A 27,214-nucleotide genomic window follows, 5' to 3' on the forward strand; every position below is an offset into this window, starting at 1 on the left:
GCTAACCAAAGGTAAAATTCACTCAAAATTACTTGTTGCGCTACTAAGGCAAAGTGGCACAAACTTTAGAAAAACAAGAAAGAACACCCGGCAGAAACACAAAATTATAAACACACACACACAAAGAGGTGCTTCTGTAAAGTTATTAGAAGTTCAAAAACTTTTTCAAATACTGACTTCAGCTTCTTCAGCTATTTTCAGCTTTATGTTTTCAGCTGTATCTATGGCAGTCAAACAGCCTGGATTTGCTCAATTTGAATCCACCAATCAGAGCTGCTGCTTCTGTCTGCTTCATCAGGCTGTGTAGTTGTTCCTGTCAATGCAGCTGCATCCCTTGCTCAGTCAGAGCTCACACAGAAAGAGACACAGGCTGTCTGCAAAGTCATGACATGGAGCGTTAACATAAAATGTTAGGAAAAATTTTGTGACTTAAGACAAACGTAATAACTTAGCAGAAATACTATTATTTGGCAGAAATACTATGATTTGGTTGAAATACTATGATTTAGCAGAAATACGGTATTTAGCACAAATCCTTTAAAGTAGCAGAAATACTATGATTTAGCAGAAACACTATAATTAAGCAGAAATACTATATTTAGCACAAATCCTACAAAGTAACAGAAATAGTATAATTTAGCAGAAATACGGTATTTAGCACAAAAATTAAAAAATAGCAGAAATTCTATGATTTAGCAGAAATGCTATATTTAGCAAAAATCCTATAAAGTAGCTGAAATGCTATGATTTGGCAGAAACTATAATTACGCAGAAGTAGTATGATTTAGCAGAAATACGGTATTAAGCACAAAAATATAAAAGTAGCAGAAATGCTATGATTTGGTCGAAATACTTTAATTTAGTAGAAATACTATATTTAGCACAAATCCTATAAAGTAACAGAAATAGTATAATTTAACAGAAACACTATAATTAAGCAGAAATAGTATGATTTAGCAGAAATAGGGTATTTAGCACAAAAATTTTAAAGTAGCAGAAATTCCATGATTTAGCAGAAATACTGTATTAAGTAGAAATACTATATTTAGCACAAATCCTATAAAGTGTAACAGAAATAGAATAATTTAATAAAAACACTATAATTAAGCAGAAATAGTATGTTTCAGCAGAAATACGGTATTTAGCACAAAAATTTTAAAGTAGCAGAAATGCTATGATTTAGCAGGAATACTATGATTTTGTAGAAATACTTTAATTTAGCAGAAATACTATATTTAGCACAAATCCTATTAAGGAAACAGAATAAGAATAATTTAACAAAAACACTATAATTAAGCAGAAATAGTATGTTTCAGCAGAAATACGGTATTTAGCACAAAAATTTTAAAGTAGCAGAAATGCTATGATTTAGCAGGAATACTATTATTCAGCAGAAATACAGTATTTTACACAGGCATTAAAAAGTAGCAGAAATACTATGATTTGGTAGAAATACTTTAATTTAGTAGAAATCCTATATTTAGCACAAATCCTATAAAGTAACAGAAATAGAATAATTTAACAAAAACAACTATAATTAAGCAGAAATAGTATGTTTTAGCAGAAATACGGTACTTAGCACAAAAATTTAAAAGTAGCAAAAATACTATGATTTTGTAGAAATACTGTATTCATCACAAATCCTATAAAGTAACAGAAATAGAATAATTTAACAAAAAGACTATAATTAAGCAGAAATAGTATGATTTAGCAGAAATACGGTATTTAGCACAGACCGTGGGGATGAAGGGGAATGAGGACCCAGGTGCGGAGCTTTGTGTGCAAACAGTGCGTTTATTTACAGTGACGAAACTGATACACAACAATACATTCCCGTGTGTTCCCAACTCGTTAGCAACCTCAATTACACTGGTAAGCTCACACTCACAAACAGACCAGCTCGAGAACTGACAGGAAGTCCCACACAATGATCCTGCGTTGGTGGGAGCTCAATCGGATTCTTAAATAGCTCCCCGACGAGCCTGATCAGCAGCAGGTGTGTGTGGGGCTTCAGGCGTGGCCAATCCTCTAGTGGGACCACACCCATCAGGCCTGCAGGTGCTTGACATCCACACACATATACGCACACATACAGACACCCTGTCTACACACACAATAAGTGGAACACCAAACAGAAGCATAGAATAACAAATACATAACACAATATAGTTCATAACTGCTCGGGGACCCTGGGTCACTCCAACTCAGGACCCTGACAGACTGGTGTGTTTTCTTGACCGAGTTGTGTGTTAAATTCAACGAGGTCTGCGGTTTGTCTAATAACACCACGTAGAACTTCAAATGTCGTACGCTGCAGTGGGTCTGACTGATCTCTGCTTCCAGATGGATTATTCAATGTTCCCTGTGACATTTCTTTAAATAGTCAAGTTTGATCGTCTTCTCGGCGCTCCGCCAGGGGCCGATCCGAGGACCTCACTAAACCATCCAATCGGTAGTAGCGACGGGCGGTGTGTACAAAGGGCAGGGACTTAATCAACGCGAGCTTATGACCCGCGCTTACTGGGAATTCCTCGTTCATGGGAAATAATTGCAATCCCCAATCCCTATCACGAGTGGGGTTCAACGGGTTACCCACGCCTCTCGGCGAAGGGTAGACACACGCTGATCCACTCAGTGTGGCGCGCGTGCAGCCCCGGACATCTAAGGGCATCACAGACCTGTTATTGCTCAATCTCGTGTGGCTGAACGCCACTTGTCCCTCTAAGAAGTTGGACTCGGACCGCACGGGGTCGAGTAACTAGTTAGCATGTCGGAGTCTCGTTCGTTATCGGAATTAACCAGACAAATCGCTCCACCAACTAAGAACGGGCATGCACCACCACCCACAGAATCGAGAAAGAGCTATCAATCTGTCAATCCTTTCCGTGTCCGGGCCGGGTGAGGTTTCCCGTGTTGAGTCAAATTAAGCCGCAGGTTCCACTCCTGGTGGTGCCCTTCCGTCAATTCCTTTAAAGGTTTAAAGCTCGAACAAATGTCAAAAAAGTTAAATACGTTCTCTGAAGTATTTAAATGCAAAAGTTAGCTTTGTCCAAACTGTTAAAGGAGCTCCTCTATTTAACCCTAACCCTTGGTGGGTGTGGCAGAGAATGGGATGTCGACCGTGACGTCACGATGATCCTTTGAGAAGATAAAATGAGCGCTGTGGATCATTCTGCGCATGCTCAGATCAATGAACAGGAGTTGTGCGTTTTCTCGACTGAGTCGTGTGTTTTCTAGACTGCGTTGTGTGACATTGTGACTGAATTCTATGCACATTTCACTGAGTCGTGCGTTTCCTTCCCTGAGTTGTGCGTTTTCATGCCTGAGTTCATCTCTCGTACGCTGCAGTGGGTCTGACTGATCTCCACTTCCCTGTGACATTTCTTTAAAGGTTTAAAGCTCAAAAGTGTCAAAAAGTTAAATCTCTGAATGATTTAAATGCAAAGGGTAGCTTTGTCTAAAACAACTGGCTCTTTCTGATGTAAACTGTTAAACAAGATCCTCTATTTAAGGTCTTGGTGGGTGTGGCAGAGAACGTGATGTCGACCGTGACGTCACGATGATCGTTTGAGAAGATCAAAGGAGTGCTGTGGATCATTCTGCGCATGCTCAGATCAATGAACAGGAGAATTATATGTAAATACTTTGCTATCTAACAAAGGTGCTTTTAGCAACAGCTGGTGGTGGTTCATCGTTATCAACCCTTAAACTCGTGAACTGGCTCTGTAGCTTTTCGATTGCTTCTGTTGTCTATCACATATGTATTATTTGGAACCGAGCTTACCTGTAAAAACAGACAAACAAGTAACAGGAACTACTCGGTGCACCAGCTCGGCACCACTCTTCTGCTAGCGAGGTGTCGGCTACTGATGCGTAAGACACGGGGCCCTCTGCTGGCGGAACTTATATTACAGACATTAACAGACAGCAACCTGCGGCTCTTTAGTCCTTATAGTGCGGCTCCGCGTGTTTTGGGAAAATAAATTAGGAGTATTTAGCTATAGTGTATTTTATTTATGTTAGTTCTTTTTTAACTTGTAGCTCTAAATTGGAAGATTATTTTGATATTGAAATATAAAAATAAAATTATATTCTATTATTTTTTTAATCGCTCAAAATAAGCGTCACACTGGCGGAAGCCGGTATACCCGCCGAAACGCCGTGCATTTATCAAGACTTTCAACCCCAGGTAGGCTAATGTGGATCTTCGGATCCACATGTCAGCTAATCAGCTACTATGATTTAGCAGAAATATTATTTGGTAGAAATTACCATAATTACATAAAAACAGTAAAAGATATGAAAAAGCTGAATCATACATGAATAGCCCAATAATTTGAGAACATTTTAAAGTTTGAATGGAGTTTTTACGTGAAAGTATGAGGAAGTAGTTAAGTTTCAAAAACCAGCAAGTTTTGGCAGAACTTTTAAAAATTTCCCATTCATTTAAATGGGACAAAATTGCATAAAAAGCTTAATATTTTAAGAAATATAATAGTCATAACTACCAGAAGTCATAGCACCCATCTCCAGAAATAGCGGAATATTGTGAAACTTGAATGGTGAAAATCGCACAAAAATTTTAGTAGTTCAAGTCCAAAAAGCGTACGGAAGCAACTTGAATAATACAAATAAAGTAGAAAGAGAAACAGGAACTCAATAGTGCCTACAGCATCCACACTATAATCCATAATTATGTGGATATGCATATCCAACAGACACAGATCAGATAGGATAAGATGAGCATCATATCTGAGACAATAACTAGGGCTGACACCTCCATCATTTTTATTGTGCAACAACACGGCAGCAGAGGACGATTTGATTTTGTCTTGGGAATAAATCACGACTGGAAATCACAGGATTCAGATCAACACACGAACTGATCTGTGCCACAGCAAATCTCATGCAGTGCTAATTTAAAAACTCTGACATATTTGGACAATCTATAATCTACCACAAAAACATACAATTGTTCATTGAAGTAAACTTACAGAGCAGTAGTGGATTTTCTTTTTTCTTTTTTTTTTGATTTGCTGCTAACTGCTAGGTTTTTATTTGTAGTTTTTGTAGTAGGAAGCACTACAAAAACTACAAATACAAAAAAGTGCAGTTAACAAATGTAGTGCTCTCCACTATGTAAAACCCTCACCTGAATTTTTAGGTCTTTCAGTTCAAGCCAATTAAATGAATTCCAAAAATTTAACCCCAACAGTCAAATGATCCCCTATGAGCAGGAAAAACTCCCTTTTCCTTCAACGCCAGGATGAAGGTGGACTGTGGCCCGAAAACATTTCTGTTTTTAAAGGGTAACTGGCCCACATCTACAATTACCACAATCGTTGATGAGTGATCCCCGCTCTGTGGGATCATTTACTTCATCCGAAAAGCTTTGAGATGGCCCAGCAAGCTGCAGGAACAACAATGGCCGCTGTGGCAAGATCCGAACCTACTTTAAGTAGGCGCCGATTATTTTCCACAGTTTTCATGAGTTCTGCGTTGTCTTTCCTGCTATTTTCGAGCTCTTCCCTGAGATCTGCAGTTATTCTACGGTTGTGCTCAAATTTAAGTCCTACGTCTTTGTGAAGCTGAGACTGTCACGGCTGCCGAGGCGAGCCGTGTGGTGTTGGAGGAAAGGAGGACCCAAAATGCAGCAGCTCTGGTGCAGGTGAAAAGGTGGATACAAACAGAAACGGCGAGGGTGAGCATGAACTAAGAAAACCTAAACTGGAAAAAACTAACCAGAAACCAAGATGCAGGGCGGTACGAGGACATAAGCCGGGAGACCAAGGGGAACAACACAGACAAACCAGCACTTAACAGAGGCAGACACGAGGTTTAAATACACAGAAGGATAACGAGGGAATGAGACACAAAAGGAGGGCACAGCTGGGAGTAATCTGACCTGACGAGACAGGGGAAAAGTAAACTGAACATACTGAGATCAGACACGGATCTTCAAAGTAAAACAGGAAGCACATACATGTAATGACATAACCCACAACCTTAACACAGACTGGGGGACACAGAACATAGGAACATGAACCATGAAACAGAAGAGTACAAACACCCCAGGTAACCAAAACCACAGAAGATTCACCTGAAGATTTCTTTAAAAATGCTTTTGTGTGTATGAAAATGTTGTGTTGGTGCCTAATCACAGTCTTCTTTGCCCTATTGTTATTATATTGTATTATATTACAGAACCATGTAAAGGATCATTGACTCAATCCGTACCGTATTTCATGCTTATTGCCATTTTGAGGCTGTGACTGACACAGATCACATGTAGACCTGCATAAACTGTGGATTTCACCCCCCTGTGGTAGTCATGGACTTACACAGAAAAGGGGTGTTCAGCTTGGTAGGTAAGTGTTATGCACATTTGTGTTTATAGTTCATGGAGTATGTTACGTGCATGTTCCTAATGAGTCCATTTATTGTAGTGAGTGACCTCAAAGCCCCCCCCCCCCCCCCCTGAAGACTTTGATGCTGAGCATGACAGTGAAGGTTTGTGGAACTCTGTTCACCTGGAAATGATAAGCCGTGGGGTTTTTCCAAGTGAGTGATTGCAAAAACTTATTTACAGTTATTCAGTGTTTTAAAGTAATTTAGACTGTAAGTCAAAGCATACCGTTTTCTGTAGGTAGTGTGAAGAATCTATTTTCAGTTCTTAGCAGCTTAGCAGTGTCACAGAAGACCGTCTGTTTGACGAACTCACCAAGCTAAAGGTAACATTGCTTTGTAGTTTCCAGAATACGTGACATAAAGCTCTGGGGTCGTTCCATGTACAGTTTGCCCTAATTACTTCAGCTTGGAGTGATGAGAAACCTGTGCAAAGCCTGCAACATTTCCAGCGGCGTGTAAGTCTTAGTTTTTTGACACATACAAACTGTTAGAAATTTGCTGTGTCTGAGATGTATTCAAACTTTTGTGACACGTGTTCAAAAGTCTGTTTATGATCACTCGCAATGACAAAGTTTGAAGTCATGAGTAACTGTCTTTTAGGTACTGAAGCCACGTAAAAGAGAAATCCTCTTTCTTGACCCAATAAACACAAAGGCAGGATTTGGTGGCCATGAGGTCACATGTTTATAAGCACTTTTGGTTTGTTCCAGTTTTCAGGAACCTGTTCAGCGTTCCAGGTTAAGTGCATCATGTTCTGTTGATCTCGAGTGTTCACACATAGAGTGCATTCACATGCTTATAAACTATATCAGCCTGATGCATCACCATTTGATTCTTTGTCTCATCTTCACACTCTGATCAAGTCAGTGATGCTGTCTTTAGCTGTTTCAGACATAAGTAGGCTCTTCACAATGTTCTAGTTTAACATAAAACACTAACATTAAATGTTAGTTTATAAATTATGCCAACCTGAAAATAAAGCTGAAACTGCTGTGTGTAACACACTGACCAACTGTGAGCACGTGACTGTACTTTTTCATTTTGCGTCGAGGTCGTGTCCTCAGGCTTAAAGTTGGTGCTATTAGCAATTAACATTTGACCCCCGTCATGATGCTGTTAACTTCTCTCCCGGGCAGTGGTCAGTGAAAATAGCTTTGACTTGCAGGTAGTTTGAGTGTATGGTGACATTAATTATGCCAGTCTTTTTTGAAGGGATTTTATTAATGAGTCTTTATTTTCAATGTAATACAGGATTTTCCAGACCAAGACTTTGGAACTGACTGTGGGAGCTTCATGCTAATTGTTATTTTTCTCTTCTGTTTCTTGAGATTCATACAAACTTAATTTAAGCTTCAAAACAATGAAATTTGTGTTTTTTGTGGGGGTTCAGCTGGTCGCTGATCAGCTGTCTCCCCCTCTCTCTCTCTCTCTCTCTCACCAGGGCTGAACTCATTATGGGTTCACGCCCTCGGAGGAAGAAACACCTGTGCCTCATCAGTGTGGTATTTAAGACGGGAAGCAACGGCTGTTCTTCGCTGGATCGTTGTGAGAATTGCGTCAGTGAAAGTCGAGCGCCCCAGCAAGTATTTTCCCATGCAGTGTGTGTTCAGCATTTAACAAGCGTCTCTTTGTGTACAGATTCCCTGGACTGTTTTCCTGGTGTGCGAGTGGATTCGTGTCTGGATTGTGTGGAGAGAGACGAGCGTGTTCCCCTGGATCTTCCCCGGAGCCCTGCCCCCCTCACCTTTTGTACATAGCACTGCCCCGTATCTGTGTTTATACACTCATTGGACATTGTTCTGTAATAAATTCTCTTGTGTACATCATCCCCGGAGTCCTGCGCATGAGTCCACCTTGTACGTCGTGACAGTGGCACTGGATGCACCATTTGATTATACCGTAGTAAGTATTCTGTTTCATTTTAGAGCAATGGAGTCTTGAATCTTTTGAAAGTTGTTAAATATGTTTCATATTGAATTTATATTTTGACTTCTGCACTATGTTGTGTCAAGGTTTAGACACATTAACAATATCAACATTTTCTGTTAAGCTTCTTGCACAGAGAGGAAGCACAACATGTGCCCATTTTCAGACTAATAAAAGCACAAGTTCCAGGAAGTCAGTCAGGCCAGTGTTCACTTTAAACACTAGTGTAATTACATGGTTAGTGAGACTTGACTCACTGTTAAAATAACTGTCCTGCATCAGAGAATAGCTAAGTTTATATCCCCGTTTGCCCGACACAGGAGCCAGCAGTTGTTGAAGATCTGCCTCCTGCTGTGCAGCAGGTTGTTCAAAATAAGGCACTTTTCTGTGGACACGTAACAATGCCAAAATATCTGTCCTTAAATAAAGAGGACCAGCAGAGGGTTAAGAGACATGTCGGAGGAAGGAGACACTGGAACAAGGGACTTCTTCCTCTTTGTTTTTCAGTTTGCAGAGGACATGGAGCTCTTTTTAAAAGCATGTGCTGACTACAGGTCAATGCGATGTTTGACATGTAACGGACAGATGAAGGCACTGGCTGTTTTGGTTTCTTTATGTCTTGTTATTTTTTTTTCAGTGTACAAAATCCAATTAAAATTATTTCAAAATGTTGTTCACTTGTTTCCATGTCCATACTTCAAAATAAAAAGCTTGTTGCTATTAACAGTAATGTATTACTGTCGTGGTCCTGAGTCTGAGGACTCGGTGTTGTGTGTTTCTTTATATTCTTGTTTATTCTGCCTTGTCTTTTGTTTAGGTTTGCTATGTGTTAGTGTGTTTGTTTCATGCCTACCTTTCTCCTGTCTCGTTAGCCTATTTTCTCCCAGCTGTGTCTCCCTCCTGTTGCCCATTTCCTAATTACTCCCCTGTGTATGTAAGCCCTGTGTTTTCCTGTGCTCCCTGTTGCGTCGTACCCTCAGATCCTGCCTGTGTGTTCCAGTTAGTGGTTTCATGTTTGGTTCCTGTTTTATTGGTGCCAGCAATAAAGCTGTGGTTTTGAGTTTCAAGTTAGTGTTTGAGTTCTGCACTTGGATCCACATTCTCCACCTGCCCGCACACAGAGCCCTGACAATTACCTTGTAATCAATAATATTTTTATACATTTTACACATTAACCCTCTGGGCTCTATGCTGGCCATTTGTAGCCACCTCACTTTTCTATTTTTGACCATTTTTGCTGTGTTAATGCAAATGGAATTAAACTTCCCAATGGTCTAGATTTTGTTTTTAGCGTTTATAGTGTTCAACTTCAGCTTAAATACATAAAAAATATATACACTAAGCATCATATTATCTATCATGGCAACTTTTGGCCAATTGACCCATTATAACAATTTTAAATTCCCTGTTATTGACACTTTAGGTAAAATTACTTTCATTGTAAACTCAGCACATGAAAATTGTAGGTTTTTTTTTTTTTTTTGTTGTTGTTGTTGTTGTTGTTGTTGTTGTTGTTGTTGTTTTAAACCAAATTACAAGAAGAATCAAAGCTGCAACACAAACAGCAACAAACACTGTTCGTAAATGTGTGCAGGTGCAGAAAGGGCCGCTGCTGTAAGTAAGCCTAACAGCTTCCAGATCACTTATTTTCTGGCAAGAAGGCAAGAAGGGCATCACTGCTCTTTTCTACAATCTCCTGGATGATGTGGAAAACAATGCCTTTGTCCCATAAAACCACTTCACAGTAGTAGGAGTCCTCTAAAACCTACAACTGAAGAGTGATCCTCAAAGAAATGGGGCGCACACTGGTGACCTTAACAATTAACAGCCTTGTCCCCGATGCTGAGATGAAAAGAAGTTAGTTTCATCAATGATATGGTGAAAGAATTTGAACTTTATTACCTTTTTTATCTGAAAAGTTACTGGTAATATATAATCTAACAGGCATTTAAAGGGTAAAAAATGGATTTGGATAAAGTTTTGATGGCAAGGACTGGTGCTAATGTAAAGAGTCAACTCGGTCAAAGTAGAAAAATGTTTTAATAAATATTAATCTTGTAGCATTTTGTGAACGTAAACAAAAGGTGGCCATTTGTGGTCATGAACAAGCTGAGAGGGAGTTTTGTCTTTTTTGCTCTCATAATAATCAATGTTGATGGTAATCAATTACATGTCCCAGACTCTACTATTAATAACACAAGTAACACTGCTAATATATGAAATGGTGAGTTTTGAGGTTTTCTTCCAACAAGCATATTGTACCAAAAAAATGTTGTTTTAAGGGTTAAAAATGTAAAACGTAATGACTATTTTATATTTGTGAAAAAAGAACTTTATGCAGAAAAAGTATCAAAAAACCCATAAAACTAATAAAAAATAGACCTAATCTGACACTTTTGTCCACGAACAAGCTGAAGGGATTTTTGAACAAACCCAGAGGGTCAACAAACATTTAATTGGAACCATGTTTATTTCTCAGCAGCATCAATAGTAACAAAAACACAATTTAGATTTTGCTGGCAAAGTCGATTGTTCTTATTTATTTTAAGTACATCCTATAAACCTTTTATTCCAAAATATTGCGATACAGGATACAATTTTTTTAAAACAAGAACTTTGTTAAACAAACAATGAGTTTACAACACACACACAGATGAAGTATACAAGAGAATAGAACATGAATACAAATAACCAGGGGTAAAAAAACGATTCACAAAAAATTCACATATATGTTGTGTTTTGAGAGACTTTTTGCTGGTGGAGTCTGATATTGATTTTATGTACAATTCAACATCCTTAAAATAACATTGGAGGCGGGGTGAGTGAGGGGCGGGGATTTGGCCTGGACGCTCTGTTTAGAGCAGAGATGGGCAACGCGTTACTGTAATCTGATTACTTTTTTCAAGTAACGAGTAAAGTAAGGGATTACTATTACAAAATCGGTAATTACATTACCGTTACTTTTCCGTAGGAACGCTGCGTTACTAAAACCGTCGTTTTTTTGCGAGAATGTCTCATGACAGTGACGTAAGCGAGTGCGACGTTCGTGACAACAGCTGTGTGCAGATCAACAATGGATCATATGTCGAGTGCGGCAGAGAGTATGAGCGTGCAGAGAATGTTGCATATAATTAAATTTTTGCTTGATGCATAAAGTTAAAAGATTAAAACTAATAAAACAAGTTTTAAAAAGAGACTTTTCCATTTGATTACATTTTGTATGATGGATTATGCAGAAAAAGTAGAATTGGGCTGAAAGATCTATCGCTTCATTACCTATTCAGGTTGTAAATCGTGTTTTTAAAAAGTAACTAAGTAATTAATTACTTTTGAAAATAAGTAATCAGTAAAGTAATGGGATTACCTTTTTGAGGAAGTAATCAGTAATTGGTTACTGATTACTTTTTTCAAGTAACTTGACCAACACTGGTTTAGAGCTAATAAAACATTGGGGACATGAAGGCTTCTTGCCTTCATTTGTGGAATGAAGGCAAGAGTGCTTTCTGGCACTCCAGATAAAGAACAGAATATGTAGAAAATACAATAATGAGAAAAACTAAAATATTAACGTCAACGCCCACGGATCCTGACAGTTATCTTCCTGTTTTATTCCGAGTTGTGTTTCCTCTTCAGGATGATTCTAATCAGTCTTGTTGTTCCTCCAGTTGTGTCACCACACTGCGCAGTTTATCCAGCAGCACTGCACAGGAGAAAATATCAAGACTGTAATAATGAACAGAAACTTCAGTCTCACCGTGACAGTAATCACATGTACTCAGTCACAGAGTAACTGAACTCACCTCCAGCTGATGGCCTCTGGAAGCAGTCGTAGGCCCGGCACTCGTTGATCAGCTGTCCCAGTTCTGCAGGACAGTCATCAGGAAGCGGCTCTTGATACTTCTCTTCATACACCTTCTGATAAATTTTTTCATCTGAAAAACCTACGAGACATTTGAAGACACGTCAGGAGGAGAAGTCGATGGAGAGGACTCCAAATCTTAGTTTAAATCTGCAGTGAGTGTAGTTTAGACACAAACCTTCAAAAGGATTCTTACAGGTTACAATTTCCCACAGGATGATTCCAAAACTGAAACAAGTTCAAAAGGAAATTTGATCATTTGACAAACCACAGCAGGTCTGAAATCAGTAAAGTGTTCTGAGGTCAGCCAGGAGCTGTTTTCACACAAACCCCCAACCAGAGGAGTCTCGCTCCGATGGCACATGTAAGTCACTTCTACATCAGCTTCACTTTCAGACCCACAAGCTAAGTCCATCTTTTAGAAAGTTTATGATTGAGGGCCTTTGAGCACACCTCTGTGGACCCACAGCCGTGGGGTCTCACCTGTACATCTCCCACTCTTTGCAGTAGCTGAAGCTGGCGTCGTGGAACTTCTCGGGACAGTGGTAGCACAGCGACCTCACGGCTCTGTCCTCCGTCTGCCTTTTCAGAGACGTCTCTGTTTTCGACAGCCTGAAACCTCCCAGCTGGAAACGACAACCAAACCGTCACATGAAGCAAATATGTTCAGCTGCAAGGAATCCCAGCATGCATTGCCTTCAGTACCTTGACGGTGTAGTCTTTAGTCACCAGGAACTTGCTGCTGTTGATGGACCCGTGAACCCTCCATTTTTCCTCTGTGTTGTGCAGTCTAAGATACGACAGGTAAAGTCATCATCACCAACATGACTCTATGAACGACACGGTCACTGTGAAGCTGCCCAACTCTAAAGAAGATGCAATGATTTGCAGACCTCAAACTTTACTCACAGAACTCAGAAAACATATCGAAGGTTTCAGCTGAGAAACTTTACAATGCAAAGAAAAAGTATTGGCTCCTTTTGAACTTGAGGGCAGGAACATATCTCCTAAAAGTCGGGCCGTGTTTCCCGCTGTGTAGAGTTCCTCTTCTTTTAACAACAGCCTGTAACTTTGTGTGAACTGAGGCTGCCGTACTTCTGGGAGAGGAACACTCCCGGGTCTCCTTCGTTCTGTGTTTGGTTTCACGATGCTCCAGATGTTCTCAGCTGGTAGGCCGCGTCGCCACCTGCACTCTTCTACTGAGAAGCCGTGCTGTTGGAACGGATGCAGTCTGTGGTTCAGCATCATCCTGCAGAAACATAAAGGCCTTCCCTGGACGGAGCATATGTTGCTCTAAAGCCTGTATATACCTTTCAGCATTGATGGAGCCTCTCCAGATGTGCCAGCTGCCAGTTTCGTTGATACGATCCCCAACCCATCAGAGACTTTGACCGAAGCACTGATAACGAGCGGGATGGTCCCTCGCCTCTTCATTAACCCGATTAGGTGCAAAATGTTCCTCCATCTTTTCCTCGTAGCACCACTTACTGTTCCAGCCTCCAACTTTTTCTGTGTGCTGTTGTAGATAAAATAACTCTGACCCTGATGAGATCTGCAGATCGTTGCCTTCTGTCTTCATTTACATTTTACACAGGGTCCCAACTTGTTTGGAGTTTAGGTTAGAATCTGTAATAAAGCAGACACACTGACCGATAGAGTCCTCGTGCTGCATCCAAACACATGTGAGCTTTCCTGATCCAGGTCAGAGTGAGGTCAGAGTCCAGAACCTGGCGAAGACTTCCTTTCTCACAGTACTCCATGATGATGAAGAACTGAGGCTTGGGTCCTACAGGCAGGCACAAGGACAAGTTATTACAGGTTTGTCACTGAGTGTATTTATCTGTGATGTTTTCACGTATTTATATGTGGGGATAGCGTGTAACAGACACTCTGGTCCACCGTGAGGATCCCCCCCCCCCCCCCCCCCCCGACGTGGACACGCAGACCTCTGTGTTCACGCGCTCACCGTTCTCATCCTGGATGCAGATTCCAAACATTCGCAGGATGTTGGGCGACTCAAACTGCTTCATGGTGTCGACTTCCTTGTTGAAAATAGACTTCACGTCTCTGGATGTGGAGAAAATGTTTGATGGCAGTGAATACAGCAGGACACAGAGAGCACTGGGAGCCTGAGCTGGAACAGCATATAAGTGAATGTGTGTGTTATTTTCTAATGGGAAGGACTATTTTCCTGTGTTTCTTCCCAGTATGGGGCTGAACTGTGGCACTGACCGTGCACTGGTGTTCATGGGGTCGAGGTATCTCTTGATGGCCACTGGGAATCCCTGATATTCTCCTTTGTAGAGCTCGCAGCTCGCTGTTGTCTTGAAGGGCTTTTTGGGATGTTGATACTTCAGTTCATCTGGTTTAATCTGTCGCACAGCCACGCTGCTGAAACTGGGCTTATTCACTGTGAACAAAGAAGATAAAGACTCCAATGATAAATCCCACTTTCTCAACATAAGATGTGTGTTTTGTCAGTAAGTCACCATTCACAGACTTGTTTATGACACAACTCTGCGCAGGGCCGCTCAGCGATGTCGTACTCACACATCTGCACCACTTTGTCCAGCTGTCTCAGTATGGTGTTGGTTTTCTCCTGCTGCTCTTTCATGTAGTCCATCAGCACTGAAGAACAGAGAGAAACACAAACTCTGAGTCTGGTCCAAACGCTCTAACAGGATTTATTCTAAGTGTGGAAACACTGAGAGGAACAGAATCCGCTTTGGTGAACCAGGATCAAAACACTAAAGAGCTCTGCTTGAACGTCTCTAAAGACAAATTCAGTTTCTCCTCACATTTGGTCATCTCCGTGTCGTCCTCCTTCCCGTCCATTTCGTCTTCTGTCTCTCTCTGTCTAAACACCTCGTACAGCATCTTGCTCTGTTCTGATTGCAGAGCTAGACACAGGGCCTGGTAAGCATCGTTGAGCCGCTCGCTCACCGTATCAAACTCTTCTCCGTGGCTGCCCGATTTCAGGATGCGCTCCACCAAGTTGGCTGCCGTGTATTTTTCAATTAGCCTCTGTGTTGACTCCAGAGTTAGGATCAGCTCCTCGACGGCTTTCTTTACCTCTGGAGAGAACTCTGTGATGGACTTCACCACATCCTCGAGGGCTTTGACTCGGACCGAAATCCGCTGGCAGCGCTTTTTGTTGGCCTTCACCTTTTTAGCCAGCTTGTAGATGTTTGTGGCAGCAGAAAAGAAGGGCTTTACTGTTTCCATGATGAGCTGAAGAGACAGAGAGGACAGTTTATAACAGGAAAAATGCAACAAATCAAAGCACATCCATCAATGCTTCAATGCTCAGGAGGCGTCCTACTGAACTCAACTGGCTTCTGTTAATGTGAAAGAGTCGTGTCTCTGCTCTGAGCTGCTCAGAGCTCCTCACCCACTTAGTCCTGCAGACCCCTCACCAACCCATCTGTCTCCAGCTCCACTCTCTCCTCACTTGTGAAAAGGAAAGATACTTTTGAGTCAAACTCGTAGCTGAAAGCCTGGGACCAAAGCCAGCAACTATGACAATATTACATGGTGTGTAACCAAGTAGGTTTTTAGTCCTTCCTCTCACGTCTCAGTAAGTCTTAGTTTGTTGCTCCTTCATCTTTGGCATCACGCCTTCATGTCTTTGCAGCTACCTCTCAAAGACAAATCAAGACCTTGGATTACTCTCCAGTGTTGATCCACACACAAAGACCACACAGATTTGGCTTTTGTGGACTCGCTACATCATGAATTTATCTGTTTGGCTCGTTTGGCTCTCAGCGAAGGCGGTCGCACTTTTTCTCCTCTCCTCCTTCCCCTTATCTTCCCTGCTTAGCCTCTTGTGTCCTTGTCTTGTCTCGTGTGCATTAGTTTCCCTGGAACAGTCTGTCACTGTCGTTCTCTAAAACCTAAAAGAATTATGGATTTGATCAACTGTTCTCTGAATGCTATTGACACCCTTTTCTCAACGAGAAGTCTGGGCTCGGGAGAGCCTGAGTGCCCTGGAGGGACTTTCCCTGCCGGATACACGATGGATGGGTGGCAGACCTGGAGGATCTTGTGTCTGGCGGGACTGTCGATCGAGGACGCTGAAGATATCTACCTATTCGGAACCATGATAACAGGGTTCTTGTTGATCGGAGCTGGCTTGGCCCTGACCTATCGGAGAAATAAGAGAGCGGAACCGGCTGTTCAAACCCCCCCAAGGCTGCCCGCTGGGATTGAAGCGATGGGACGAGGCGCGACCTCTCACAACGAACCCAGCATGGGTAACACCTTGGAGACGCTTACAGCTGCCGTTAAGACTCAAAATAACACCATTGAGCGTTTGATGGGATACATCAAAGAGAGGCCTGCTCAAAATGAGACCCTTGAGCGAAAGTTGGATCACATCGCAGAACGGCTCACTGCAGTTGTGAGGTCTCAGAATCACAAGAATGACAACACCACGGACCAGAAGTTTGATACCATCATGGGGAGGCTCGCAGCTCTACAACGGGAGATTGAGAGACCAGTGTCAGAGTGTTAAAGAGTAGCTTGAAATTCTCAGCTGCTCACATAAAAGAAAAATCAACAACATCAACATGCGGACACCACGGCGCCAGCTGCTCAGGCCCAAGGCTGGAGCCGAACAACAACTCCCTGATAACGTCTGTGTGATGACTATTCTTCCCATCCCATGCAAGGCCACCTGGGTTGGCTAGCAGACTGTTTAATTAGCCTGATAGGGCGAAGGACACTGTCTCAGCTGAACTATGGACACGCACACACACACACTTACACTGATAAGCACTCACATATCCCCCCTCCCCTTCCAATGCCTTCGATGCTTGTTGCCTCCTGGGAACACGAGGCGGGTCTGAGCCCGCGCTGGAGAGTTGGCGCAGTGGCAGGATGGCTGCTGTGTTGCCTGGGTGAACTCCTTACCCCCTACCCAACCCTGTTGCTGGTCACGTGCTCCATAATGTTGTACTGTGGACATTTATGTGCTTTTCTGTGCAGAGGAGTTATTTTGTTTCCTGTTCTCATGCTGTCCTCCTATAGCCCAGCATGAGCAGAGGTCTCTTTTTTTCCTCTTGTACTTTCCCATTGTAGCGCAGCTGGACTGGCCATCGGGTATGCCCGAGGTTTCTGGCATCTGCCCGGTGGGCCGCTGGCGATTTTTTGTTTTTATGGGCCGATCGATTTTTTTTTGGAAGGGTATAAATAATGAAAGGTGTTGGATTGGCCAATTGGTCATGATCGACTCTGGGCTGGACCAATTACAGCCGAGGAGGTCGGATGCACCCTCCCCCTTGTTTAGCAATCTTATAGACAAACTAAAGAAAATGGAGAACAAAAAAAGGAAAGGAGGTGCAGAAAAAATTAGGGCCAAAAAGAAACAAGCCCTTCAGGCAGACGCTGCCAAATGTGTAAAAATAACTGAATTGTTTGGCGGTAGCTATGGCATAGCTTCCACAGATTTAGCAACATCAGCAAGTGGTGGAGGCCAGCAGGTGGATAAGGGAAAGGGGAGGCAAGAGGAGGAGAGACCGAGGCGGCCGCCGGTCATAGTGGCAGAGGAACTGAACTTCAGGTAAGAAGTTATGACCTGGGCCCTGTTTCAGGAAGCCGGTTTAGTGCAAACTCTGAGTAAGTATACCCTGAGTTAACGGAAACTCTGGGTTTTCGGTTTCACAAAGCGAGTTTAGATTAATTCTGAGTGAGTTACTATGACGACACACTCCATGAAGTAAACCTGCCCCCTAGCAGGTTTACTTCAACTAACCCTGACTGTCTCCGCCTCTTTGTCAGAAACCTGACAGTAGGAAGTGTCAGACATGGCGTGCCCCTTCCTTGAAGAGCCAGTAGATGTTGAAGCCCAAATTCTCCGCAGAGCTCTCCGCCGGGAGAGAGTGATCAGAGCGCGTTTGGACATTTTATCATTTCCTGATGATTTCCTGTGTGAACGTTACCGTTTTTCAGCACAATCTATAATTTATTTGAATAACATCCTCAGGCCATATATTACGCATGTGACACATCGCGGACATCCTCTCAGTTCTGTACATATTATTTGTATCGCACTTCGGTTTCTTGCAAACGGGAGCTTTCTGTATAATATCGATGACGCTGAGCACGTTTCCAAGGCTACCGTCTGTCGGGCAGTCAGGAATGTTACAGTTGCACTGAAACGTCTCCTGTACTCGTTTGTGGTGTTCCCCGGTCATAGACCCACAAGATTTATCAAAGAGGGATGCCACAAAATTGCAGGTATCAGGATGAACGAAACTTAATTCATGATGTGGTGATATTTGAACTACTACTTAAATTTTACATTTATTTTCACGGTTCCCAGGCGTGATTGGCTGTATAGATGGCACTCACATTCCAATCATTGCTCCTTCAGTAAATGAAGGAGACTATGTGAACAGGAAGTCTTTCCACAGCATTAATGTACAGGTACATAGTTCCCTGTAGCATTTCAAACTAACAAATTATTTCATTATAGTAATGGATGCTAATTTGTGTTCTCTGCACTGTGAAGATCATATGTGATGCTGCCAACATTATCACAAATGTGGAAGCCAAGTGGCCAGGCTCTGTGAGTGGTGGTGGTGGACGACCTCCACCTGTTTTTCGGGCCTCCGCTTTTTTTCTGTTGGCTATAACGGGTCACATTTGAGCATACAGAGTAAGCAAATATGTACTTGTAATGTGCTCAGATAATTTCAATAAGTGCTTACAGAGGGGAAATTAATGTAGCCTCTAACTGCAATTGATTTACATCGGACAAACAGACCAAGCACTATGGCTCATAATACAATTACACCTTACCTGTTTGGACTATATTTTTATATTTCATTTTTACTTGCTGCCAGGAACGTTTGGGGCCTGTTGGGTTGCACCTGCGCTCACACCACATCACAAAATAAAATGTATAAAATAAAAAATAAAATAAAATATAATAAAATAACGTGTTAAATGGGTGGAAATCCCTCGATCAATGTTTAAATTAACACTCACGCATTGACTCTGTCGGCTATGTTTTGCCATGCATGCTCCCTTTCTTTTGCAGCTGAGCCTGTGTTACTTTTTTCCGCGGAATTTGCATGTTATCGGCATATGCTGCCATCAGAATTTCGGCCTCAAGTGCTGTAAAATACATTGACCGCGCCTTCTTTCCCTCCGTCTCCATGGTGACTCGCTTAATCTGTGCTCCGCTTATCAGGGCTTTATGTATCCTCGTGCGCGCGCTTAATTTGGGGTTAAAGCAACTCCGCGTTGACTGAACTAATTGTTATCAGCCTTTCTGAAACCGAATATTCCGAGTTGGACAGTTCGGGGTTACTCAACCCTGAGTATCGTTTTTCACTCTGAGTTTTCTAAACCGGCTTCCTGAAATAGGGCCCTGCTGTCTATCTGTGTCAGATATAAACCAAGTTTAGTTGTAGTTTGTTTTCGTTGTGCTGACTTTTTACAGTCGCTTAGAATAACTGGTACTGCTACTAGCTAGCATGACGGAGTTTATATACTGCTGGGCGGGTGCTATGAAGTTACTGATAGTAAATTTTATTTTATGCTTAAGGTTAGTTTCTCAAACTCTTCAAAATCTTAACAAATTGTGCCAATCCTTACATGTTGCACCAGGCTGATTTATCAAAAGTGGAGAAGTCTATGGAGAGATGGAGAGATGACTTTATGTCATCCATGAGGGATGCATTTGACATATGTTTCACATATTATAGCCCAACAAGTTACTCATAGCAATTTAAATACGAGCAATCACTATTGCAGTTAATAATACAACAGCTTCTTGCCATTTTTTGTGTTTCTTTTTATCGCTGTGTAACTGAGTTCAATTGAAAGCCTGCGTGTGCTAGTACCTCTTGCCACAAGTTCCCAGAATCCTTTGCGGTTTTACCCCTGAATGACGTCACATTTTTGGTGGGCCGGTCTCTAGTCAAAATGCCCGGGCTGATTTTTTGTCCCAGTCCAGCCCTGCATTGTAGTGTACATTTCAGTGGTTTTCTGTAATGCAACCATTCTCTGACTTGTATCCCCATGTGATGTCTGTGTTGTGTGTGTAAGGTCGGGGGGGCGGGTTCATTCCACTGCAGGGCAACCTGCCACTGCATGTGGTGAATAAACTTTGAACTTGAACTTGTAAATTTATAGGCTGCAGCAGAAATGTCCTTATATCCCAGGTTTCTGTGGCCCGGAGGCCTGGGTACTTTTACCTTTTTAAAATGTAATTATTTTTGTGATAAAATAAGCATTTTATAGTCTAAAAAACTAATAACAGGGACATATTAGGGTTTTTAAGAGTGTGGAGAGGGTTTTTATGGCTTACAAATAATAAAATTAACATATGGTTTCTACTTGATGGATTTTCACCTGTCGCGGGGTCCCAGAGGTTTTATCTGTAATGTGTTTACTTGGTAAGTAGAGTTTAGTGAACAGGATTTACAAAGGGGTTATAAAGAAATGACCTTAGTTTTTTTACAATGACTGTGTTATTTCACCTACATTATAACCACCCTGGTTCTTTTTGGCGGATTAAAATATCTTTACAGAACTGTTGTTAGACTTGCTGCAGTTTCTGCAGCCCTCTTGGCCACGTCTCTCTTAAGAAAGACATTTTAATGTCAGTGAGACTTTACAGACTTTAACTGGATAAATAAACACATTTAAAAGTGACTTTGCCAAACACTGATTGCAGCGTCTGCTCACAGGAATAATGTTTGGAGCTCAGATGAACTGATATCATTCATGAGGGAAACATTCAGAGCTCAACTGGTAATGTGGCATACCGGGCACCTAACAGCATCCCGTTGGTTCATTTTCATTACTGACACTGGATTGTCCTATGAAATCTCTTTTATGTGACAGACCCCACCCCTAACTTCGCTGTGCACTCACTCGCAAAAGAAGTGGCGAAAAGATGGAGCTGATAATCTGAGAGAAAACAATAGAAACTAAAAATAGATGCTGAGAATGTGTGGAATGAATGACAGGTTAGCGGCCGTTAGCTGCTGCACCGCGATCAGCAGGAAAAGAAACAACCAGTAACAGCTGGCAACAACCAGTAACCGGGCCTCCCAGTCACAGCAGGCTGTAGCTGCTCCAGCTGTGGAGAAGTGAGGAAGAGGCGAGGGAGGTGAAAGTAACGTGGTGAGCAAACAGAATGAAGTGTGTAAAACACAGTCAGGAGTCGAACCCTCAACCTTCAGCTCCACAGGCGAGCAGCGTTAAGACGTCAGCATCCAGCTGCTGGTTTGTTACGTCACCCTGTGCCACGTGGAGCAAAAACACCAGCGCGGATTTTTTTGTCCCAGTTCAGCTCGGAATACATCGCATATTAAAGGCCAACAAGCCACTTTCTGCGGTTTAAATACGGACAAACGCTTTTTCACCAAACACGAGCTTTCTGGCTTCGTGCTTTCCTCTGTTTCACTGAGAGAGGCTGAAACAAACAAACAGCAAAACGCCATAATCCGGGGAGTACTGTCCAAAAACAGACCAGCTGTGAGCAAAGAGCAGAAAAATGCAGAAAAACCGTTTACCTCTGAGATAAAGTTGCTCTTCTTCACAGGAGTTTGCTGTCAGAGCACCACAAGAAAACGAAAGTAGCTCCTGCTTCCTGTTTATGTCTCCCAGCTAAGCGACCGTGGTTAACACGCCTGCATGAGTCACTATGTCCCAGAAGCAGCACACTGCACAGCCACACCCGAGCCCGGCACTTAAACGTCTTCATGAAAAGACACCAGAGGGATTTCTGTTGTTACTATTAAACAAAATGACCTCAACAGACAAAAAGCTTTTTATTTCATGCAAACCTCGCCTGCCTCCAGGAGTCACTTGAGTTAAGTAGAGGATACTCAGGGCAGCCTGCTGGCTTTCCTGAGCCTGCCAGGACAAACCTGAAAGGTTGAATAATATAACACAATAACAGTCGCATCAAGGTGCTTCGTACTGTAAGGTCGACTCTACAATAATACATACACAGAAAGTAGCTCACAAGCCTCCATTGCACTGGAGATTTGCATACTTTGATGAGCATACTTTTTTTTACCATGTTGTGCAAAGCAATGACCAGTAGGACAAAGCACATATTGTCCTCTAGTATAATGAGGAGGGAGAATCAATGTTCAGGAAGATCCAGGGTTAGAAGATATAGAAAATATTGTCAATATTTAGAGCACATGCTACCCTTTCTCTGAAAAAGCACATCAGCCACCTGCAGAAGTGGAAGAAGGCTATGAAGTGAAGAAAAGTGATGAAGAATCTGAACTATGTTCAAGTAGGTTCTCAGGCATCCAGGACATGGTAGTCTGAGGAGCTTGGAGAGAAAGTGATAAGATAAGATAAGATAACCTTTATTAGTCCCACACGTGGGAAATTTGTTTTGTCACAGCAGGAAGTGGACAGTGCAAAAGTTATGACGCAAAAATTAGAATACAATAAGAATAAATACAGTACACAACTGTACAGAATAGAATAAAATAAAATACTATATACAGTAGAATAAAATAAAATAAATATACAATAAGATAAAAATAGAATACGAATGCTATATACAACTGAGTAAAAATACAACGATGACAGAAAGGATTATTGCACTTAGTATTATTGCATATGTATGGATGTGTGTGCTTGATCAGTTAAAGTCTTTATTATGGAGTCTGACAGCAGTGGGGAGGAAAGACCTGCGAAATCTCTCCGTCCCACACCGTGGGTGCCGCAGTCTCCCACTGAAGGAGCTGCTCAGTGCTGTCACAGTCTGCTGCATGGGGTGGGAGACGTTGTCCAACAGGGATGACAGCTTAGCCACCATTCTCCTGTCACTCACCACCTCCACTGGGTCCAGAGGGCATCCTAGAACAGAGCTGGCCCTTCGGATCACCCTGTTCAGTCTCTTCCTGTCCCCAGCAGAGATGCTGCCGCCCCAGCAGACCACACCATAAAAGATAGCAGAAGCCACAACAGAGTCATAGAAGGTCTTCAGGAGTGGGCCCTCCACTCCAAACGACCTGAGTCTCCGCAGCAGGTACAGCCTGCTCTGCCCTTTCCTGTAGAGGGCGTCTGAGTTATGAGTCCAGTCCAGTCTTTTGTTCAGATGAACACCAAGGTACCTGTAGCTGTCCACAGCCTCAATGTCCATACCCTGGATGTTCAGTGGTTGCAGTGGAGAATGCTTGTGCCTGCGGAAGTCTACCACCAGTTCCTTGGTTTTACTGGCGTTGATCTGGAGGTAGTTCAGCTGGCACCAGTCCACAAAGTCTTGGGTCAGACCTCTGTACTCCTTGTCGTCCCCATCAGTGATGAGGCCGACTATTGCAGAGTCATCAGAGAACTTCTGCAGGAAGCACTGGGTGGAATTGTGGGAGAAGTCTGCAGTGTAGATGGTGAAGAGGAACGGAGCCAGAACCGTTCCCTGTGGGGCCCCCGTACTGCAGACGACCCTGTCCGACACACAGCCCTGAGTCCTCACATACTGTGGTCGGTCGGTGAGGTAGTCCAGGATCCAGGTAGTGAGGTGATGGTCCACTCCAGAGTTCTCCAGCTTGTCCTTTAGAACCGAGGGAAGAATAGTGTTGAAGGCACTGGAGAAATCAAAGAACATGATTGGGCTTCTTGAAGTTTCTTGAATTTTCAGAATGTGAAACTGAAATAGAAGATGTGTCAGAGGACTACACATCATCCATTTCAATTATGATGAAGACAAAGAATCAAGCAAGAAAGAGGAATCAGCTGAGACAGAGGAATATTTGCAGTAATGTGAGGAAAACTGTCATGGTCCCCGGCCAGCCCAGTGTGGCCACAAGTGTTTGTTGTTTTTCTCTCGCTCTCTCTCTCCTACCTGTCTGCCTGGGCGGAGCTCTGATTGGGCTCCTGCCCTTGGCCCACGCACCTGCAGCTGATCTCGAGCGAATTGCAGTTCTCTGGCTCTTAAGGCTGGGGCTCTGAGCTATTCGTCGCTGGAATATTGAGTAACTCTCGTTTACCTGGATCAGCCCTTTTGTGACTCCTGGACCCCGTGAGTAGGAGAGTGAGCTGAGCTGCTTGCGTGGAGACTGTTTGGATGAGGAGCAGAGCGAGTGCGAAGAAGTGTGTCTCCCCAGCCTATTGATCCCCGGGACCCTCGTGTTTCCCCCCTCCCTTCACGTGTATATAGCGCACCAGTGTGATTAAAAAAGTGTCGTTGAACTGTGCTACCTCAGTCTGCGCCTGAGTCCGTTCCACCCCCGTGACAGAAACACTGATCTGGTCTTCTAACCTTCCCAGTGACAGACGATGCCTGACTCTCTCATGTGCCTCATGAAAGATGATCTAGCACAGTCCAAGCACATGTGCCAGGTCCCATACTCCTTCAGTGGCTTTTCTACTCGAGTACTGAAAGCATTATACACAGTGTATTCTGCTTGTATTCTGCTTTTTAACGTTCACATGCCAATGGATGCATCAGAGACCAAGTTGGTGGTTCAGTAACTTGCCCAAGGACACCTTGGTAAGAACTCCAGACTAGAGCACACAGAGATTGAACCAACAACCATCCAATTAGCAGATGACCTGCTCTACAGCCAACTCGATGACGAACAAGGAGGGACAACAAGAGAGGAAGAAAAATGGACCGAATGCAGCTGTAGGCATATGTGGGTGTGTTGATTCTTACTGCCGTGCATCCAGTAGAGTCGCTACAGCCAGTTTATGACATCCTGAGTCTGGTAGAGAAGTTTTCATGCTGACACAAGATTAATCATAGAAGCACAAAAAGGACATAATTTCTTGATAAAGACACAATAGATGATCGTCGTTCATGACACAAACGTGCTCCCATTTGAGGTGTATGATGTGTGTTGGTGTTGACTTGACTTGAAACACAAGTGGGTGTTCCTCCTGCTGTGATGTAAGATCCTGGTACTGATGTGACTGTATGAGCACCAAGTCCCCTTCAGAGGACTCTGTCCCCTCCAACAGAACATCCAAGTAAACCAGGGAACTTTGAGACAAAAACATGGGCAGCATGTGATGCAGGTCCAGCTGTACATGGAACATGCTCGTGTGCGATGGCAAACCGTCTGTCCTGCAGTCAGGACACGAGTTGTCCCTAACATTGCAGGTTTCCAAAAGAAAACAATCACCTGTAACAGCTTGTTTACTGTATATGACCCTTGGCCTGCAACTGCAGAAAGAATGCTGTCCATGATGGGACCAGTGCAGAGGAATAAACCTGAGCTTCCTCCTGCACTTGGGTCAAATATGGACACGCCTTTGTCCTCATGAAAGTTTGCCTTCACTCAGACTCATGCCCTCCTACCATGCCAAAATATAGAAAACTGTCAGGCAATGAGTTGGAATAAAGTTGAATAAAACCTTGAAACACAGAGATGGATGATATTTTATACTTGTTGCTTCAAAGCAAACGGGGTCATTTTTGAGCCCTGAGGACCACAGGTGTGATTATGTGCTGCCAGTAAAAAACTTGAAGTAGTTTAAAAACAGCTTTCTAAATTAACTTTGACATAAAGCCGTCTGTGACCATCTGTTAAAGCAGCCAACTCTGGTTGTGAAACGATCCTCATGATAACTGATGATTTCATTTATTGTTTACCCGAAAACAAAGAAAAAATTCATTTTTATGAGGTTTTTATCAGATTTAAATTTGAAATGGAATAAAAAAAATGTTTAAAAATGTTTGAATTAAGTTTTAATTAAAAGTGGGGGGAAATCCACTTCATATTAATTAAGTATCAATCAAACCAGATGGGGACATTTTTGTCCCCTGAGGACCACAGGTGTATGGAAATCAGGAGGACATTTTGAGGGTTAAGGCCTTTCTGCATCTGCCTCACTTCTTTTATATACAGTCTATACTTGCAGTGGAGTTTTTTTAGAAGTAAAATACTGTTTCCTTGCAAAATACTACACATAGATACTCTACACGTGTATGTATGAATGCACGTGGAAGTGTAGAGCACCCCTGCATCGTTGCAGATTCAGATTTGGTTCAGAAATGTTTCAGTGAGAGTGAATCTACTCGTTCACACTGACAGATGGGGAAGAAGCTTTTGTCTGGTTTCTGTTTTGGCAGAGCTGTTTGGATTCAGCCACACTGAAGGTCTGATAAACGAGTCAAAAATGTCCCTCCTGTGTCATGCACACACTTCCATGATGGAAAACTGAGGAAGTGTGTGTGCAGCTATGCACAGTTTCTGCTTCCTGGATAAAACTGACTGTTGGGGGCGTGGCCTTTAACTGACAGACAGGAACAGAAAGCAAAGAGGCAGAGCAGCAGGCTGAATAGTCTGCTCCAACAGCAGACTGCCGTGTGAAGAAGAGCAGACTTTACCTGACAGGTAAACCGTCTTTCTCCTGCTTCTCCTCTTTGCTCACAGCTGGTCTTTTTCATTTGATGACTCAGTTAAGACACTCGTTTGAAAATTCACCTAAAAAGTTTCCTGATTTCCTGAGCTTGGTGATTTTTTTGTGTGTGGATCACCTGTGGAGGTTTTCTGAGGTTTTGTGTTTGAGAGGTAGCTGCAGAGGATACACCCATGAGCGGTTATGATGCTGAGACTTTAATTTCAGACTTTTCCTTTGAGAGGAAAGGTGTCAGGTTAGATGGTGGATGAGGACCCCAAATGCAGACTGATGGGCGAGCAGGCATCAACTGAAAATGGCTTTTTATTCTAGGCGAGGTAATCACTGAAGCTGAGGCAGACACATAACAAAGGCTGGGATAACGCTGGTAACAGGGTAGCTACAGAGAAACGTGCTATTAACACAAACAAGCAAACTAGGGAGAAAGGGAACATCAGGGAACAAGACCGGGGAAAGCAAAACTGAACACTTACCAAAATAAAACCGATGGAGCGTTGTCAGTGCGCGGGGAGGCCGGGCAAACATAAAGAAAGAACCGATAAACAGAGCATGGAGGTATAAACTACTGCTTTCTACATCATGTGAACCTTGTCATGGTCCCTGGTTTTGAGCTACTTGGACTTTGATTAGAAAAATCATTTCTCGGTGGGTCTTTTTGAGGCTGATGTCCTC

General features: G+C 42.7%; 2 protein-coding genes and 1 pseudogene across 3 annotated transcripts; 1 reads left to right on the forward strand and 2 right to left on the reverse strand.

The window, feature by feature from the left end:
• Positions 1-2,342: 2,342 nt before the first annotated feature.
• On the reverse strand, positions 2,343-3,059 carry LOC146666894 (18S ribosomal RNA; annotated as a pseudogene; the record flags this gene model as incomplete).
• Positions 3,060-10,804: 7,745 nt separating this feature from the next.
• Positions 10,805-21,793, reverse strand: LOC146666895 (mixed lineage kinase domain-like protein). 2 transcript variants are annotated; one of them, XM_085415025.1, is made up of 11 exons: positions 21,724-21,793; positions 14,992-15,424; positions 14,744-14,821; positions 14,426-14,603; positions 14,160-14,260; positions 13,844-13,979; positions 12,899-12,983; positions 12,677-12,819; positions 12,372-12,421; positions 12,135-12,275; positions 10,805-12,034 (listed from the first exon to the last, which is right to left on the reverse strand). In XM_085415025.1, the coding sequence occupies exons 2-11, from the start codon at positions 15,416-15,418 to the stop codon at positions 11,979-11,981; spliced, it is 1,395 nt and encodes a 464-aa protein (XP_085271151.1). In that variant the 5' UTR covers positions 15,419-15,424; positions 21,724-21,793; the 3' UTR covers positions 10,805-11,978. The 2 variants fall into 2 exon arrangements, with proteins under 2 accessions (XP_085271151.1, XP_085271150.1); XM_085415024.1 differs by lacking the exon at positions 21,724-21,793 and having other exon boundaries at positions 14,992-15,735.
• On the forward strand, positions 15,969-16,743 carry LOC146666896 (uncharacterized). The gene has a single exon (XM_085411466.1). It carries the CDS (start codon positions 16,098-16,100, stop codon positions 16,704-16,706), a length of 609 nt encoding a protein of 202 aa, XP_085267592.1. The 5' UTR covers positions 15,969-16,097; the 3' UTR covers positions 16,707-16,743.
• Positions 21,794-27,214: the final 5,421 nt, after the last annotated feature.

The sequence above is a fragment of the Rhamphochromis longiceps genome, linkage group LG7, assembly GCF_057381845.1.
Source record: "Rhamphochromis longiceps isolate RC_006_pf linkage group LG7, R_longiceps_female_GT1.1, whole genome shotgun sequence".
Classification (NCBI taxonomy): domain Eukaryota; kingdom Metazoa; phylum Chordata; class Actinopteri; order Cichliformes; family Cichlidae; genus Rhamphochromis; species Rhamphochromis longiceps.

Excerpts from the sequence above, each read along its gene's own strand:
- LOC146666895 (XM_085415024.1), bottom strand. The coding sequence starts at position 15,481 with ATGTGCTTTGATTTGTTGCATTTTTCCTGTTATAAACTGTCCTCTCTG. Across the intron at positions 12,276-12,371 it reads CTGTAAGAATCCTTTTGAAG|GTTTTTCAGATGAAAAAATT; the intron begins GTTTGTGTCTAA and ends AATGTCTCGTAG. Across the intron at positions 12,035-12,134 it reads CCAGAGGCCATCAGCTGGAG|TGCTGCTGGATAAACTGCGC; the intron begins GTGAGTTCAGTT and ends TCTCCTGTGCAG.
- LOC146666896 (XM_085411466.1), top strand. The coding sequence starts at position 16,098 with ATGGATTTGATCAACTGTTCTCTGAATGCTATTGACACCCTTTTCTCA.